The sequence below is a fragment of the Athene noctua genome, unplaced genomic scaffold (assembly GCF_965140245.1).
Source record: "Athene noctua unplaced genomic scaffold, bAthNoc1.hap1.1 HAP1_HAP1_scaffold_163, whole genome shotgun sequence".
NCBI classification, from domain to species: Eukaryota; Metazoa; Chordata; class Aves; order Strigiformes; family Strigidae; genus Athene; species Athene noctua.
Genome location: NW_027437634.1, coordinates 51886 through 66188, shown reverse-complemented (window position 1 = coordinate 66188; position 14303 = coordinate 51886). Strand labels below are relative to the sequence as shown.

General features: G+C 52.4%; 1 protein-coding gene across 1 annotated transcript in view; it reads right to left on the bottom strand.

The window, feature by feature from the left end:
• LOC141955372 (hydrocephalus-inducing protein homolog) overlaps nt 1–14303 on the bottom strand; it is an 85173-nt gene that overhangs the window by 20851 nt on the left and 50019 nt on the right. The window contains 6 exon segments of the mRNA XM_074895209.1: nt 518–710; nt 2151–2464; nt 3310–3453; nt 5184–5327; nt 7193–7448; nt 9583–9821. Of these exon segments, the coding sequence (XP_074751310.1) occupies nt 518–710; nt 2151–2464; nt 3310–3453; nt 5184–5327; nt 7193–7448; nt 9583–9821 (1290 nt within the window).

Here is a 14303-nt window from a genome sequence, read left to right as displayed (position 1 = left end):
GGTTCACCAGGAAGGTCAGCAGACCAAAGGCCATTTTTCATGCCAGGAGGAAGAGACAATGACCTTGAAAAGTCTCATTTTATCAAAGATGGCTCTGTGGCCATCCCTGCGATACTGCAGGTCTCGGGTGAAGGCAGAGACATAAAAACATGCAGCTCCAGCTGGGGGTGAGAAGGTGGTACCTGGAGATCACAGTACTTGGCACAGCTTGATACAGGAAGGAAACTGGAAGCCTTCACATCATGATGCAGATAAAAGGCTCAGTTTACAGTGTAAAAACAAGCTAAAAAACCCCAAACTCAGCATAGGTCTGTAGGATCTCAGTGGGCTTCTCCAAGCAAAACTACCCGATTTCTCCCTCCCCAGAAGCCCCATGTCCAGCCGCTGGCCCTGCTGCCCAGCCCACCCTCAGGGCACATGACAGCAGGGCAGCAAAAAGGGGGACTGGCACAAGTACGGCTTTTCAGTGGCAAGATGGGGGAGGCAACGCAAGCGGTAGGTGTACAAGAAAATCTACCTTTGCTTCCAGGGAGTCATCTGCACCTGCTGGCTCTTGGGCAGGATCCCCCGCGGCTCCCAGGGCTTCAGCTGGCTCCTCCACACCTCCACCCCTGCAGCTGCTCCCTGCAGACACCGAGCGCTCCAACCAGGCTCCCTCCTTTTTTGGTGGTTGGGGTTTGGTGAAAAATTTCGGTACCGGAGGGCTGAACCTGGAAAATAACATGACTTTGATTGTGGACCTGCAGTGGGAGGGAGGGAAGCCTGCACGAGCAGCTCCTCAGCAGGATGCGGCCCCCGGCTGGGCACTGCGGGTGTGAATTCAGTAACGGGTCTGAGCCAGCAGCTCCCAAACCAGGATGGAGCAGGTCAGCATACGGGGCTGCCTAGGGATGACGCTGCTGTAGCGGCGGCACAGGCAGCTGGCAACTGGTTGCAAGGAGAAATGGAAGAGGACACGGGTGAAAACCTTGTAGGGAGGTAAAAATCACAGCAGGAAAGGAAGACACACACAGACTGTGCAAAAAGGTGAGCCTGAGACACAAAGGGGCAGATCCGGAGAGCAACAAGCCAGTGCAGAGCCGCCAGTGCCCTCCTGAAAGCACCCACAGCTGCAGACTGGGCCTCCCCCACCCAGAGGGCCAAGGCGAGAACTTCTGCAGCTCCACCAGGTGCTAACCCGGAATATTTCCCCTGACACCACCCGCAGCTGCAGGTCAGCACAAGCAAGCAGCAACGCCCGAGGCTTTCTCCAAGCACGTAAGGCAGGAGCAGGGATAGAGCCCGGAGCCTGCTGCGCCCTAACCCCGACAGAGCCCAGCGCCGTGCGGGGCACCCACGGAGCCCGGCACGGGACACCCCACACACGCGGGGCAGCGTGGAAAGACCCGCTGAGAAACTCCGGCAGAGACACGGCTGAACAGCCCGTTGATCCCTGAGGAGCGCCGAAGCAGCAGCGATCGGTGCTCCGGGGAAGGGAGCTTGTAAACCACAGCCCAGCGCTGGCTGGCCCTGCTTCCCAGGACGTTCAGACAAGTGCTCCCACCAACGCCTACAGCTGCACCCACAGCTGCAGCAGAACCTGCCCTTTCCCTGTAAGACACTAAATGGCTGTTTGGGGAATGTGATGTGCAGTTCAACAGATGAAAACTCACTGCACCAGTGTGGTGTTCGCCTCAGGCCACAAAGGTCTGAGAAAGCAGCTTTCCAACCCCAGCCTTCCTTCCCAGGGGAACCAGTATGGGGGCTACAGTAAAGCAGCAGCAAGAGACTGTGTAGGTTCTTAGTGTAAAATGACAACACATAGGGTTGGCAGGGAAGAAAAATCATATATCTGCTTGTCCCAGTGCCTAGGTATGGGTTTGTAGCTCCAGAAATAAAGCAGGACTCTAGGTTATGGACAATGCAGGAAGTGTTGGTAGCATCTCACAGCCCCAGCTTGGCTGGAGAACGTTGTTTCCTTCCCAGCGTCAAACTGGTGATCACTTATTCCCTGAGCACCTAAGCCCGACCACGGCTGGGAGGTGTTACTCCCCCAGGGAAAGTTGAAAGCAATTTGTCAGATCACAGGCAAACAGCCTTGGTCTTTGCAAAGCACAAACAGGACACGAGGAAGGAGAAGAGCTTCAAGGAGAGAGCAAAGGGGCACATACCTCATCTGGCTCACGCAGCTGTCCATCAGGAAGGACCAGTGGTACTGGACAAGAAGCGGGCTGCAGTTGGTCAGCTCGATGTAACGCACATCTTTGGTGTCGTTCAAGATGCAGCCGAAGTCCAGGGCCGTGGGCTGGATACGGAGATTTGGGAAGTAGACTTCTCCCCGAATGGTGACCTGCTCCTCATGAGGATGCTCCAGAAACTGTATCTTTAGAACCTTCTCCACTACCCGGCTACACAAATCCTCTTTATAAGCAGGGTTAAATCTGATGGAGAGAAGAAGTTCCTCCCCTATCTCCAGCTTCATGGGCTGCAAGGAAATGAAGAGTATTAATCACCAGTGTGATGAAGTCCCAAGGTCTGGCAGCACGAAACGTGGAAATGTTCAACGTCTGACCCCAGCATAGGCTTCTCAGTTCATCCTGTGTTTTCTTCACAGTGTGTGCCTGACTGCAAGCCCCACCACGCTCTGTCTGAGACTATCTCAGGCTCATCTCACTGTGCTCTGCATCAATACACGAGGAAAATAAATATTCTACTGCTGAATTCGGGACCCCCAGGAGCGATGTGCTAAATACACAACTAAATCAGCATTTGGCACACCAGGGCCTTTTGCCCCAGCTCTAGAGGAACTGCTTTGCCCTCCCAGCACAAGCAGCATGGCACTGCAGCCTCGCCCTTGCAGGGGCTAGTCACTGGCACAGCACAGAAGCGGTGGCCGTGCCTACAACGTTTAGCAGAGCCCATGTCCAACCCCTTCCTCCAACAACAGGGCAGGGGCCAGGCAGCGGCTGGAGGAGCCTCCTCAGCCTTCCTGGAGGCAGGGCTGCCCCTGAGGAAAGCCAGCTGCTCTGGAGGGTATCTGAGAATGGCTGCTGGAGAGCTCAGTGACTTCCAAGAGACACCGTTATACACGGCTTGCCCAGGCCTAGCTGCCTGCTCCCCTCTCCTCACGTCTTAGAGCCAGGATGTATTTCCCCAGTTCAGATGATATTTCGTTTCCTTCAGCAGCTTGCTTCAAATCTGACTTAGTTCAGGCCAGTCTACTGCTGAGTCTAAAGAATAAACTTCTCTGCTAGAGGACCTCCTAACAGAAACGTACCACCACACCCCCCCTCTTCAAACCCCACAGCGGGAGGGCCCACGGCTGCTCACCTGAGCGTCTGCAGAGAGGGGCTGCCGCTCCGCGTCACAGATTAAGAAGGGCTGCTCTAAGGCCAGGACGACGCTGAGTGGCAGGGCCGAGGCGTTTCTTAAAGACAGAGACTGGTGCTGCAGAGTTAGGACATCACCAGGTTGCTACAGAAACAGGACACAAGGGGAAAAAACAACATGAAGTAGCCACGGAAGTCCTTCCCTTTCTGATGCATTTCAAGTTTTCCAACCCCAGAAGTGCATACACCTCTATTTACTATTTTTGTTAGTTTCTATCCTTCTAGGTGGTTTTTCTCTAAGTATATCAGATCCTTCCGTGTTTAGAAACCACAGCATCCCCCGGGGACAGGGAAACACTGGCACACAGAGGAGGGAATAGGACCCTGAGAGGAGGCAGCTGCATGAACAAGACCAATAGCAGAAAGTGAACCCAGAGCACTTGTCTCCATTTTCTATCCTCTCGAGAAGAACGGCACAAGATGATTTTCACTCACATAGTCATTTCTTACAACCTTGTCAGCTCTAGTAGCCTCATAAGAGCAGTGATGCTGGTCAGAGGAGAAAAGCGAGCAGGATTTGGCCCATAGCAGAGAGCCTGCAGCAGCCTAAGGTTGGCTTTGAGCATCTACAGGCACATACAGCCAGGAGAAACCTCAACAGTCGGGCTGCAACGGGTGTCCTGCTGCCCCTGCTCCAGTGACAAGCTGTCTGTAGCCTCAAAGCTCGGCTCTGCCTAAGCTATTTCTTCCTGTTTATGCATTGCTCTGGGCTTCCTGCATGGTTTATATAAACTAGACAGTGTTTGGGCAACTTGTTCTGGATGTACTGATATCAAACAGCTGCAGTGTCATAACACTCAATAAATCCGAGCACATGGCATCAAGCAGACCACAGGCAGACATCAGGGATAGCTGAAAAGCTTCTAATTAAACCTGAACTGCCTGCTCACAGGATTTTGTGCTTCTCTGGAAGCCTGGGAACCAGAGGAGAGGCCTGAAAACACAGAAACTAAATAATGAAGTATCTTCTCTTTTTCAGACACCTCAAGGGAGAGGGAAGGTGATGCAGGAGTCAGGATCCAGAGGCTAAGGGGCACCTGCTTTGCGCTGGCGTTATCATCACTGCAGCTGAAGGATGTCTGCGGGTCCTTTGAAGAAGGTGAAGCTTGGGGAATTGCAAAGAGCTACCATCCATGCCAAGAGCAGAGAAGGCAAACAGACAAAATGACAGGTTTTTCTCATCAGCCTGAAGAGCTGACAGGAATCTCAGTTCTTCTCAGCTTCCCTACAGGATCGGTGTTCAGACATCACCGTGCCTTGGAGGATCCCCAGAAGCCTCCCTTCACCCCGAGTACAGGAACTGGTGTCTCTCTAGAAGTAGCCATGATCCCCCTCGGCAGAGCAGCTGTTCTCTCTGTTTTACTTGGGTGAAGTTAAAAACCAGTCCCATCTCTGAAAACACCCTCGCTTACTTTACGAAGCCCCTCAGGAAGGGTGAGGAGGGGGTTTAGCATCGCTCAGCTGCAGCACTCTGCTCGCCCACCTCAGCCCCAGCACACGAGGTGGCTGTGCAAAGCCCACGCTGTTCTCGTGGGTCCCACACATCTCGCCCTGTGCCCTTGGCTCAGCAGCTCAACTCTGTCTCCACATCAAAAAGGCAGAATACAGCTGGTGGGACTGCTCCCGATCCCAGAGGGGCGAAATATTGATCTCAGTGTTAATGGCAAAATCTTGGTCCCGCTCAGCTCAATAGTCAAAGCCCCAGGGACTTGGAGAAGCCATTTAACTTCCTCCTTCGAACACAAGCACACGCCCCACCAGGCTTTCAGTCACCAGCCATGCTCTTCAGTGCCAGGATGAAATCCAGAGACTTACCTTCTCCACCCGGAAAGTGATTTCCCTGGAGGACATTTTCAGGATGGGAGCGATGAACTCGCAGGTGACATCCACTTCCATTATCGGAGCCTTCTCTGCCTTGCTCCCCACGACGGCGTGGCACAGCAGCCGCTCCTTCACCACCTGCACGGAGGAGTCACCCGTCACCCAGCGGGGCCCAGCAGGGCGTCCCCAAAACGCACTGTATTTGCTGCCCACCCAACCACAGACCCTGTTACCGCCATCAAGTTACAGCCACTGGGCTCCTCAACAGCCCCCTTTTCTTTTTATGCTGCATCCCATTTATTCTGCTCTCAAACGTCCGTAATGCCACACCCCACTATCCACAAAAAGCCCTTGTGAGTCATGTGCTGCCTACAATTGTAATAGTCCCTGCCCCAAATTATTACTGTTTTGATTTGTCCCACTGCCAGGCATAATACTTACAGAAAGCTGTAGGAACTTATTAAAAAAAAATTTTTAAAAATGCAACTATATTAAGGGAAACAGGTGACAGAAGGGCCAATGCTAGCAAACCCTCCCTTGGAAGCTTAGAGGACAGGATCCATGGGAAAAACCCAAACAGGCAGACTGCCTTCAGGTAAAGAGGGGGCCACCCATTCCTAGCAGGTACTGTGCCCTCCTAGAGCTGGTTTTAAAAGAAACCTCCCCAGGAAAGAGAGGTCTTGCAGTTTACATGAAAACCCTCTGCTTAAGCTGGATGCTCTTAAGACTTTTTCCTGATTTCTCATGGTTTCAGTTCCCCAAAATCCTCCCTTCATTTCTCACTCTTCCCTCTGCTACAACACCACAGCTCCTCCTCAGAGCCTACAGACTCAAAACCATCTGTGCTGCATGTGTGATGCAGGGAGTTGGGCTTCTGACCGACATCAAGAGTATTAAGTTCTCAAGACCCGAGGAAGGTGGAAAGCCCACTCCCAGGGTCTTGGCTTTGACTGCAGGAGCCAGGTAGCCACAGCTCAGCTCACAGATCCTCTTTCAGCTTTCGCGGCAGGACAGCCTCTCCAGCACCCTGATCACTTTATTTCCTTTCTTTTCCCTGCTTCAACAAAACCTTTGGGCTCCGAACTGCACAGGGACAGTCCCATCGCAGTCAACTAGGTGAGTAATCAAGTATTCCTCAAGCTACCTACCAAGGCAGCCCTTTAAAACACCTTTCAAAACACAAGTATCAGCAAGAGCTTGATGCAGATTTATTCCACATTTGCCTAAACATCTGTGCCCAGCAGTCTTGGAGAGAGGGAATGCACACCAGGGTTAGCTGGAAGTTTCTCTGCAGAGTAGGATTTCCCCTGGAAATAAAGAGTCCAGGGAGGAGAACACCCCGTGACCCTGCTGAAATCTCCCCCTGAGCTGCCATCCAAGGCTGCTGCGAGACCTGGCTGCCCTTGGGACCCTGGGACTGGCTGAGAGACTGAGGTGAGCTGTTATGGAAATACTGACAAAGTCAAGCTGTCAATTGTAACGATCCCTGCAAACAGTTTCCCACGTGGATGAACATCACCCGATCGCTACAGCTGACACACTGTGTTCATTTTTCTGCTTCAGGACTCAGTGCTAGACGAGCCCTCTGCCCATGCTTGTCTACGGAGGAAAAATGATGCTACTCCCAGACACTCCCTCCCTTCACAGGTGTTTTGTTTTACTCACTGCTTCCCCCAAATACATTACTTTGCACTTTGTTATTTACTTTCTGCCTGTGCTCCTAGTCTAAGTGTAACTTATTTTCTCTGCCCTTCCTTTCTGCCTCAGCACATGACACCTTGTAACCTGCCATTTGCCCCCGAAGTAGCAATATCTCCTTCAGTCCGTGTTTTGCTATCAGCAGGTTGGGTTTACAGTAGCCATGGAAACATGAAAAAGCCTTAGGAACTGACAGTGGCCAGCAAGGAAAGCTGGTGCTGCCATGGTAGCTCGTGCTGTTAGAACAGTTTCTTGAAAGCACTTGCTCCTGATGGGGAAGGCTCAGCCCTCGGGGGGGACCTCACCTGAGGAGTGCTGGAGAAGCATTCCAGCACCATCTCCGTAGTCTTGCCCGGCATCAGCTCCACCCTCAGTGGCTGAACCTTAAACCCAGGGCAGGCAGGTCTGGGGCTCTGGGAGGAACCTTGGCCCTCGGTGGTGCTGACAGCAGGGACACGATGACGCCGGCGAAACGAGCCAGAACCTGCTGTTGACCAGTAGAGCCAACGGGTGCGCCGTCCTTTGTTTGTTATCTTGAAGCGGTAACAGCAGGGATCCAGGCTGGAAGGGAAAAGAGATGGAAAAAGTCATGGGAGCTGCTATCTCCCAGTGGTCACCCGGCTTCAGCACCCTGATGGCATTACCCGACTGCACACGCAGCAATAAAAACACCTCCAAAAAGGCTGACCTAGCTCAAAGCTTCAGCAAAAGCCAGACCTTGGTTGCCCCAAAGTTTATCAGCATCCAGCAGCTGCTCTGTTTGCGTACAGCAAGGAAGAGCTGCATGAAGATCATCATCTCAGCTGCTGCAGACAGAGCATCACCAGCCTAGAGACCCTCCGGTGACCTGGGCACCCCCTGCCTCGCTGGCAGGGCCCCTGCCCTGGCACCCCCAGCCCCTTAGGGAGCATCCAACCTCATCACCCCCAACACATCATCCTTTGCCTGAACAGTGCAGCTGCTGTTGTGGTTTAGGAAGATAATGCACTGTGAGAACACAGGATCAACAGAAGTTTCCCCAAATCAAACATGGCAGCAAGACCAGGTCTGGCTGCTGAGGGGATGGAGCAACGATGAGAGATGAATAACTAGAGCTAGATATAAACCAAAATGAATACTCAAGGGAAATTGATTTCTTCATGTAAGGAAACACTAACTGCAGGCTCATCTGGAGTGATTATTTTACCCTCTATAAATCTGAGCATGACCAGGACGTGAATTGTTCCTGGAACAGTTACTGGTTTTTTGAAAAGGACAGAATACACGGCTTACAAAATGCATGCCTGCCCCAGGCAGCTAAATGCACAGACCTGAGCCAAGAATAGAACAAACCAGCCGCTGAAACAGACTGTTAAAACATGATGCGTACAAGCTTAGTGTGAAATGGTTTCTGTGGTGGACAGCACAGACGAAAGCTTGGAGAAGCTCTGCGTGGATGCAGAATTTGTGGCTCTGGGAAAGCCCAGCTCATCTGAGATGTTACCTGGGTCCCGTCTCAGCTCACCTGGGGCAGCTCTGCAGCTGACAGCAAAGGCAACAACTCCAGAGTCTGCAGAGCAAGACGTGAAGGGGGGCAGAGGACCATGACACAAATCACACTGACATCGCCCACTCCGTTGGGTAGCCAGTCTGTGGCTGCACAGAGCACAGGACACGCTGGACAAGCACCAACCCCCTGCAATGTCCCTGCGTATGTGGGTGGCTTGTGCATGCATATTTAACCCCCCAAAATCTATCCTACAGAGTAGGATCAACCTGCTTTTTCTACCCCCAAATTTAGGGATTGGACCGCTGTGGACACTCTGCAGCCAGGGAAAGGAACAGGCACCTCAAAAAGACTGTTCTTCTCATCCTAAGAGGTGTCCAACACAAAGCAGGCAGCACTTTGAAAAGGCTTATTTTTCTCCCATTTACAGGAACAGGCCTGGTCAGATAGACGCGTTAGGACCAGTGAACCCCCTCCTTTGAGCCAAGCTCTTTAATTAACACCTTCCATTTATCCTGCCCAAACTCAGTGGACTTCTCCTCCTCTCCCTTCCAGAGCTGGTCCAGTGCCACCCTCGCCTGCCCGCACCTCAGGCTCCGCTGCGGCGGTGACGCCGAGGAAAGCCGGTGGGAGAGACGAGGGAAGAGCGACTATATCTGATGAAGAGCAGCCCGGCAGGGGAGACGGGGAAGGCGAGCAAATGAGGGATGACACGGGGCAAAGAAATTCTGCTGCTCCTCAGGACCGCTGGGCAGAGGGCAAACAAAACAGCACCATTCATTTAGTCAGGGACCTGCTAACAAGCTACCACAAAGGTGTTCCGCTGTTGCGAGATGATACTCCACAGGGAAGGGAAAAACAATCAACATGATTGCAAAGGGAAATGTGTTTATACTTGTAATGTAGCATCTTCCACCCAGAGGCTTCCAGGACCTGCTGTTTTCCTCCAAATCTCTTTTTGTTCAAGTGAGGAAATAGATGTATTATAACTAAAGACAAGTCAGTGACAATTTAACAACTGGTTTCCATTTTGGTGGCTTTTGAGGGTATCTAACAACTTTCAAATGGCCACAGAAGGTTTCTAAAGGAAGCCCTGGGGCTTCAGGAAAACAGAGCCAGGACCTTGAGCGCTGAAGAACAACCAGCCTGAAGGACTACAGCAAAACTGCCCCTTGCTGAGCCCACGGCAGAAGCTGAGAGATACCCTACCTGAAGTGGGGTCCCAAGTTGAGCTCCGGCGCAAAGAGTTTGTCAGTGACAATCGTGGTGCCAGTGCCAACAGCCTGGACGGGGATCACGTAGGTGTGGCTGTTCTCGATGAACAGGTTCACCTCGTCCTTGAATTTCTCCGTGTCATCCAAGCTTGCTATGACAGCTACTGACACCTCTGTCTCAGGAGGAATCACTCCTTCACTGGGTTCAATCCTCCAGCACGAGCATTCACGAGCCTGTAAGACAAGCCGAACACTAACTTAGCATGGAAACCACGGACCTGGGCTCTTGTGGGGTGCAGGAAAAGGAAGGGCTGAAGATATGAGGATAAAAACCAGAGAGGGTCCATTTCCCTAAATCCAAGCTGGAAACAACAACTATGCAGGAGCTTCTACAACCTGTATTTTACCTTCCTTTAACAGACTCACTTCATTAACCCAGTGTTGCCCAACCCAAGGGATGCTCATCCTCAGGAGGAGGTTATTCCTCCTCCAGTCTCTCTTTCGGAGCGCACGCCAAGGGAAGCTACTTCACCTCTCCTGGCTTCCTGACAATGGGCGCTGGGTTAGCATAAAGGCTCAAGGCTAGAGGAAGCCAGGACTGCTCAAATCCCACTGCAGCAGCCACACGGCTGGGGGATACTGCTGAGAGCCTGAAGAGTAACTCTGCAAAACCGGCTGATCAAAACCCTGACACCAACGTCTTCTTTCCCAAGAGTTACTCAGTGCTTCTCAACAGCCCCCGAAGAACTGAAGCACTCGGTTCCCACTGATCACCAGCTGCAGTGAGGTGCCCCAGTGCCTTCTGCTTTGGAAAATTCAGCTATAAATGTTCATAGCAGGGCACTAAAGCAATAAGCAGAAAGCAAACTGGAAGGCACGTGCCCTGTAGGCATGGCCCGGGCTTCCAAGCACTCTCTTCCCTCTGGTTTCTCATGGACCTCCCTCCACAGCTGCGGCAGTGAAGGTGCTGGACCCCAGCCCCTCTAAAACCACGTTCCCAGGGAGCAAGCCTGCAGAGAGGAAACACACACCGTGCTCCCTGGCCAGCGGGAAATGCACAGGGAGGCAGATGTACAGCTTCCAAGTGTCCATCACGGTGGTGGTGGTGCCTGCACCCCACACTTCAGTGCCGTGTTTGGGGTGACAGGCACTACTCACCCAAAACCCTGCAGTATTGTAAGAGAAGAGGTTTCCCCCCGCCTTTTTTATTTTTTAATGGAAAGCAACAGTGTGCTTGGAGGCCTGACACGATCCAAGCAAATGCTCGATCCAGATGAGGTTAGCTCGAGTTCCCATCCATCAGGCTGGCAGCACTCAGCTCTAACAGGACACCAGCCAGCCCAAGGGAGAAGAGTGTCAGAAAACCAAGCAGCACTTTGAAGTCTTGGGAAGCATTTTAAATAACCCCCCAAAGCGACCTCTGCTAGCAAGGGTAAGACTTTCTGCGGCCAGGGAAGCAAAAACTTGCTGACAGGCAGCGTCCCAGCAGCGTGTGTAGGATGCCCCAGCTAGGATAGCTCCTTAGGCTGGCTGTGCCCTGCATGGAGAGCAGGTCGGGTCTGCACGCCTGCGTCCCAGGTGGAGCATGCCAAAGGCATCAACATTATTCCAAGTGCTGGCAAAATCAATCAACTCTGCTCCATTTAATTTGTCCTCTAGAGCTGCAAAAGAAAGTCTTTAAAAAAGCAAGATGAGAATGGGATGAAGGAAGGTTGTTGGCACAGGGTAAACTCTGGGGCCTCACACAGGATCCCACCACCCCTCCTCTGCTGCCCCTGCATCCCGTGCACAGCCCATCACTAGCCTCAGAGGATCCACTGCGCTGCCACCAGCCGAGGGCTACCCAGCCAAGGCGTTCACACCAAGCCGGTGGCTGTTAGCTTTTCTTTGCCCTCTGATTCATGGTAGCTCACTGGAAAAGGAGACCTGATAGCTCCACCCCAGAGGTGAATCTGCATGTCTGCTATCTGGCAAAGCTCATTTATCAAAGCTTGGCAACAAGCCAGGCAGTAAATTGTACCCAAGAAACTATGACTGAGGAATAATGACAGGCTGTCTCGATGGAGCCAGACTTTGAATTTCCCAGGGTGAGCCAGGGCCAACAGCCCACTCCAGAGGAGCAGGAATGGCATCGGGTCCTCATTCTTTCCGTTAGCATTTGGTGTGGGTCCAAGGGGCAGCACGGGGCAGCACAGTGCACCACTGAACAGGAGACCTGCCGGGACCAAAAGGCTCTGCCGGGCCAGACTCACTCAGGCTTCCAGGTCAGCTTCTGCCTGCGTGGATCCAGGCTGCGTCCCAGAGACAAGGAATCTCTTGGAGCCACGCTAAAAATTCCCCCCACTTTGAAGACCACGATCTAACTTCTGATAACGTCCCTGCTACTCGCTTATCCTTGAATGCTCCAGAACACAACCCAGCAGCCCTGTGCACTGGATAGACAAAAACAGTGGCTATTTCTGTCCCTGCAGGAGCTTGCACAGAGTCCCTGAGTGCTGGGCAAGGGTGGGGATCAATCACTTATTCAAGAAGCTCAATGCTGAGATCATTAGCTTCTCCCAGGACAGATTTCCACTGCGAATAAGAGCTGCCAGAATTTGGATATAAGACACCACTGTGCATCTAAGAGATGGATGGATGGATGGATGGATGGATGGATGGATGGATGGATGGAATGGCATTGATGGCTGGGATGGGATGGATGCCCTAAGGGACGACTGAGGAGCCACCACACTCAGTTCTCTTGAAGCTGCATAAAGCTAGTTAATTAGGTGATCTGGTCATTCTGGCCTTGCACAAGTGAAAGAGGAAGCAGAACTCAGTATTAAAATGCAGCTGTACTTTACCAAGCCACAGCCCTAGCAAGGGAGCATTCACACCTTTGTCAGCCGACCCATCGCTCCTCACGGAGGCTGCACATGAAGGGGAAATAAAACCCCGTCCCACATCAGTTGTGCACAGAGCCTCCTCCCGGGTGTTTCAGCAGTCCTGAGGTGGGGGACCCCGCGTTCTTCATTTCAAAGCTACTCTTTATCCGCACAAACTGCCAGTGGCAGAAGAGAGCCCCAGACGGCCCCGAGCCCCAGCAGGAGGTGGAGGTCAGGGCACGAGGCTGGCTGGATGCTCCCACCAACCACCAGCCGCCTCCTGGCACCTCAGCACCAGCATCTCCTCGGCGAAAGCATGGATGGGGACCACTTTGGTTTAGCCTCTGCCCCAGAGCACCATCAAGGGGATGTTTTATGAAATCAAAAGGCAGAGCCTCTAAAAAAAAAAAGTAGCGTGGCACTCACTGCCACTGACAACAGAGCCTAACTTGTCAAGCTTGGTTCAGCCAATAGCAGACTGCTGAGCGAGCTAACTAAACTTGTCTCCATTTGTGTCCCTGGTCCAGAGCTCACCCCTCCAGAACCCATCTGCGCTTCCTCGCTGGGCTGGGGAGATCAGGGCCACCTGGTTTGATAACCAAACTCCTCCTGCTTTTCCTTTGGGAAAAGCACCCTCCTGAGTCACTCTTGCTTCTCGGAGCATAACTGCCTTGAAGATTCTACCCTTCTTTAATTCATTTAGCCAACAGGTACAGCATGATACGACAAGTTTAATTTCCCTAGACAAGCAGGATAATAATTTCTTCCATTACTAAAAAACAGCAATTCTGAAAGGGCATGAACTCATATAAGATACCTTACGTGATAAAAACCAAACTCCCCCCTGTGGCCAGGTTTCAGGCACCTTTTCCAAGGTCTCCTCCACACCTCTGCTCCCCTTTCTAAGAGCCACATGCTCTGGACTTAAGCCTGCTGGACCTAAGCCTGTGCGACACTGGGAGGGACGCAGCCTTCCACCTTCCTCGGGTTTTGGTACAACCTGTCACCAGGGCAAGACTGACGCTCCTGGCCATGACCCCTGCTCATGACTGATGCCGTGTGTTTCCAGGCACAGGTGGCTACAATGAATGGTTCCCTCCAGCTCTGGCAAGACCAAACTGGCTGGAAATCAGCAAATTGGTACTGCTGTATTAGCAAAACATGGCCTTTAAAACCTAAACTAAAAGGTGAGCTTTTGGAGCACCATGAGGCTCTGGTGAGACAGCTCTGCAAAGAGTTAAGCCTGTGCATCTGTTCCCGTGCTGGGCCTGGCTCATCCCCATCCCTCACTTTGCCAGCTGACATTCTGGTATATTTTGTTTTCTGTATCGGGGCGACTGACACTGGCACTGCCTGGCTCTCTGGCCCAGTCGCTGTGCTGGTGGAGGCGACTGACACTGCTTCTGCCTGTTCCCCCGGCCCGGATACTGTACCAGTAACTTCACTCTCAGGTTCTGTAGCCTTTTCTCCCCCCTGAGGGCAGTGGGTGGTATTAAAGAGGACACGGTAGGCATGGGCAAGTCCCCAACACATTGCAGCGATTTGTGTCTCCTGGGTTTTGCCAGTTTGGTAACACACCCTTTCTAAGCACTCCATCAGCTTCTCAGGGCTCTGCATTTGTTCAGGAGTGAAGTTCCGAAGCATTGGGGGTGCCCACCGACTCAGGCCTTCGCCCATCTTTTCCCACACCCCTTGCCACTCACTATTATCTGACCTCGGGGCAGGTTTCCGGGCACTGCTATTGTTAGAGAAGCGCCGCATGGCCAAAACAAGATCTGGCAGGCATTCAGAAAGCATTGTGCTGCAATCACAGTGGCCTGCAGGCTCCAAGGATAATTGAAACTCTCAA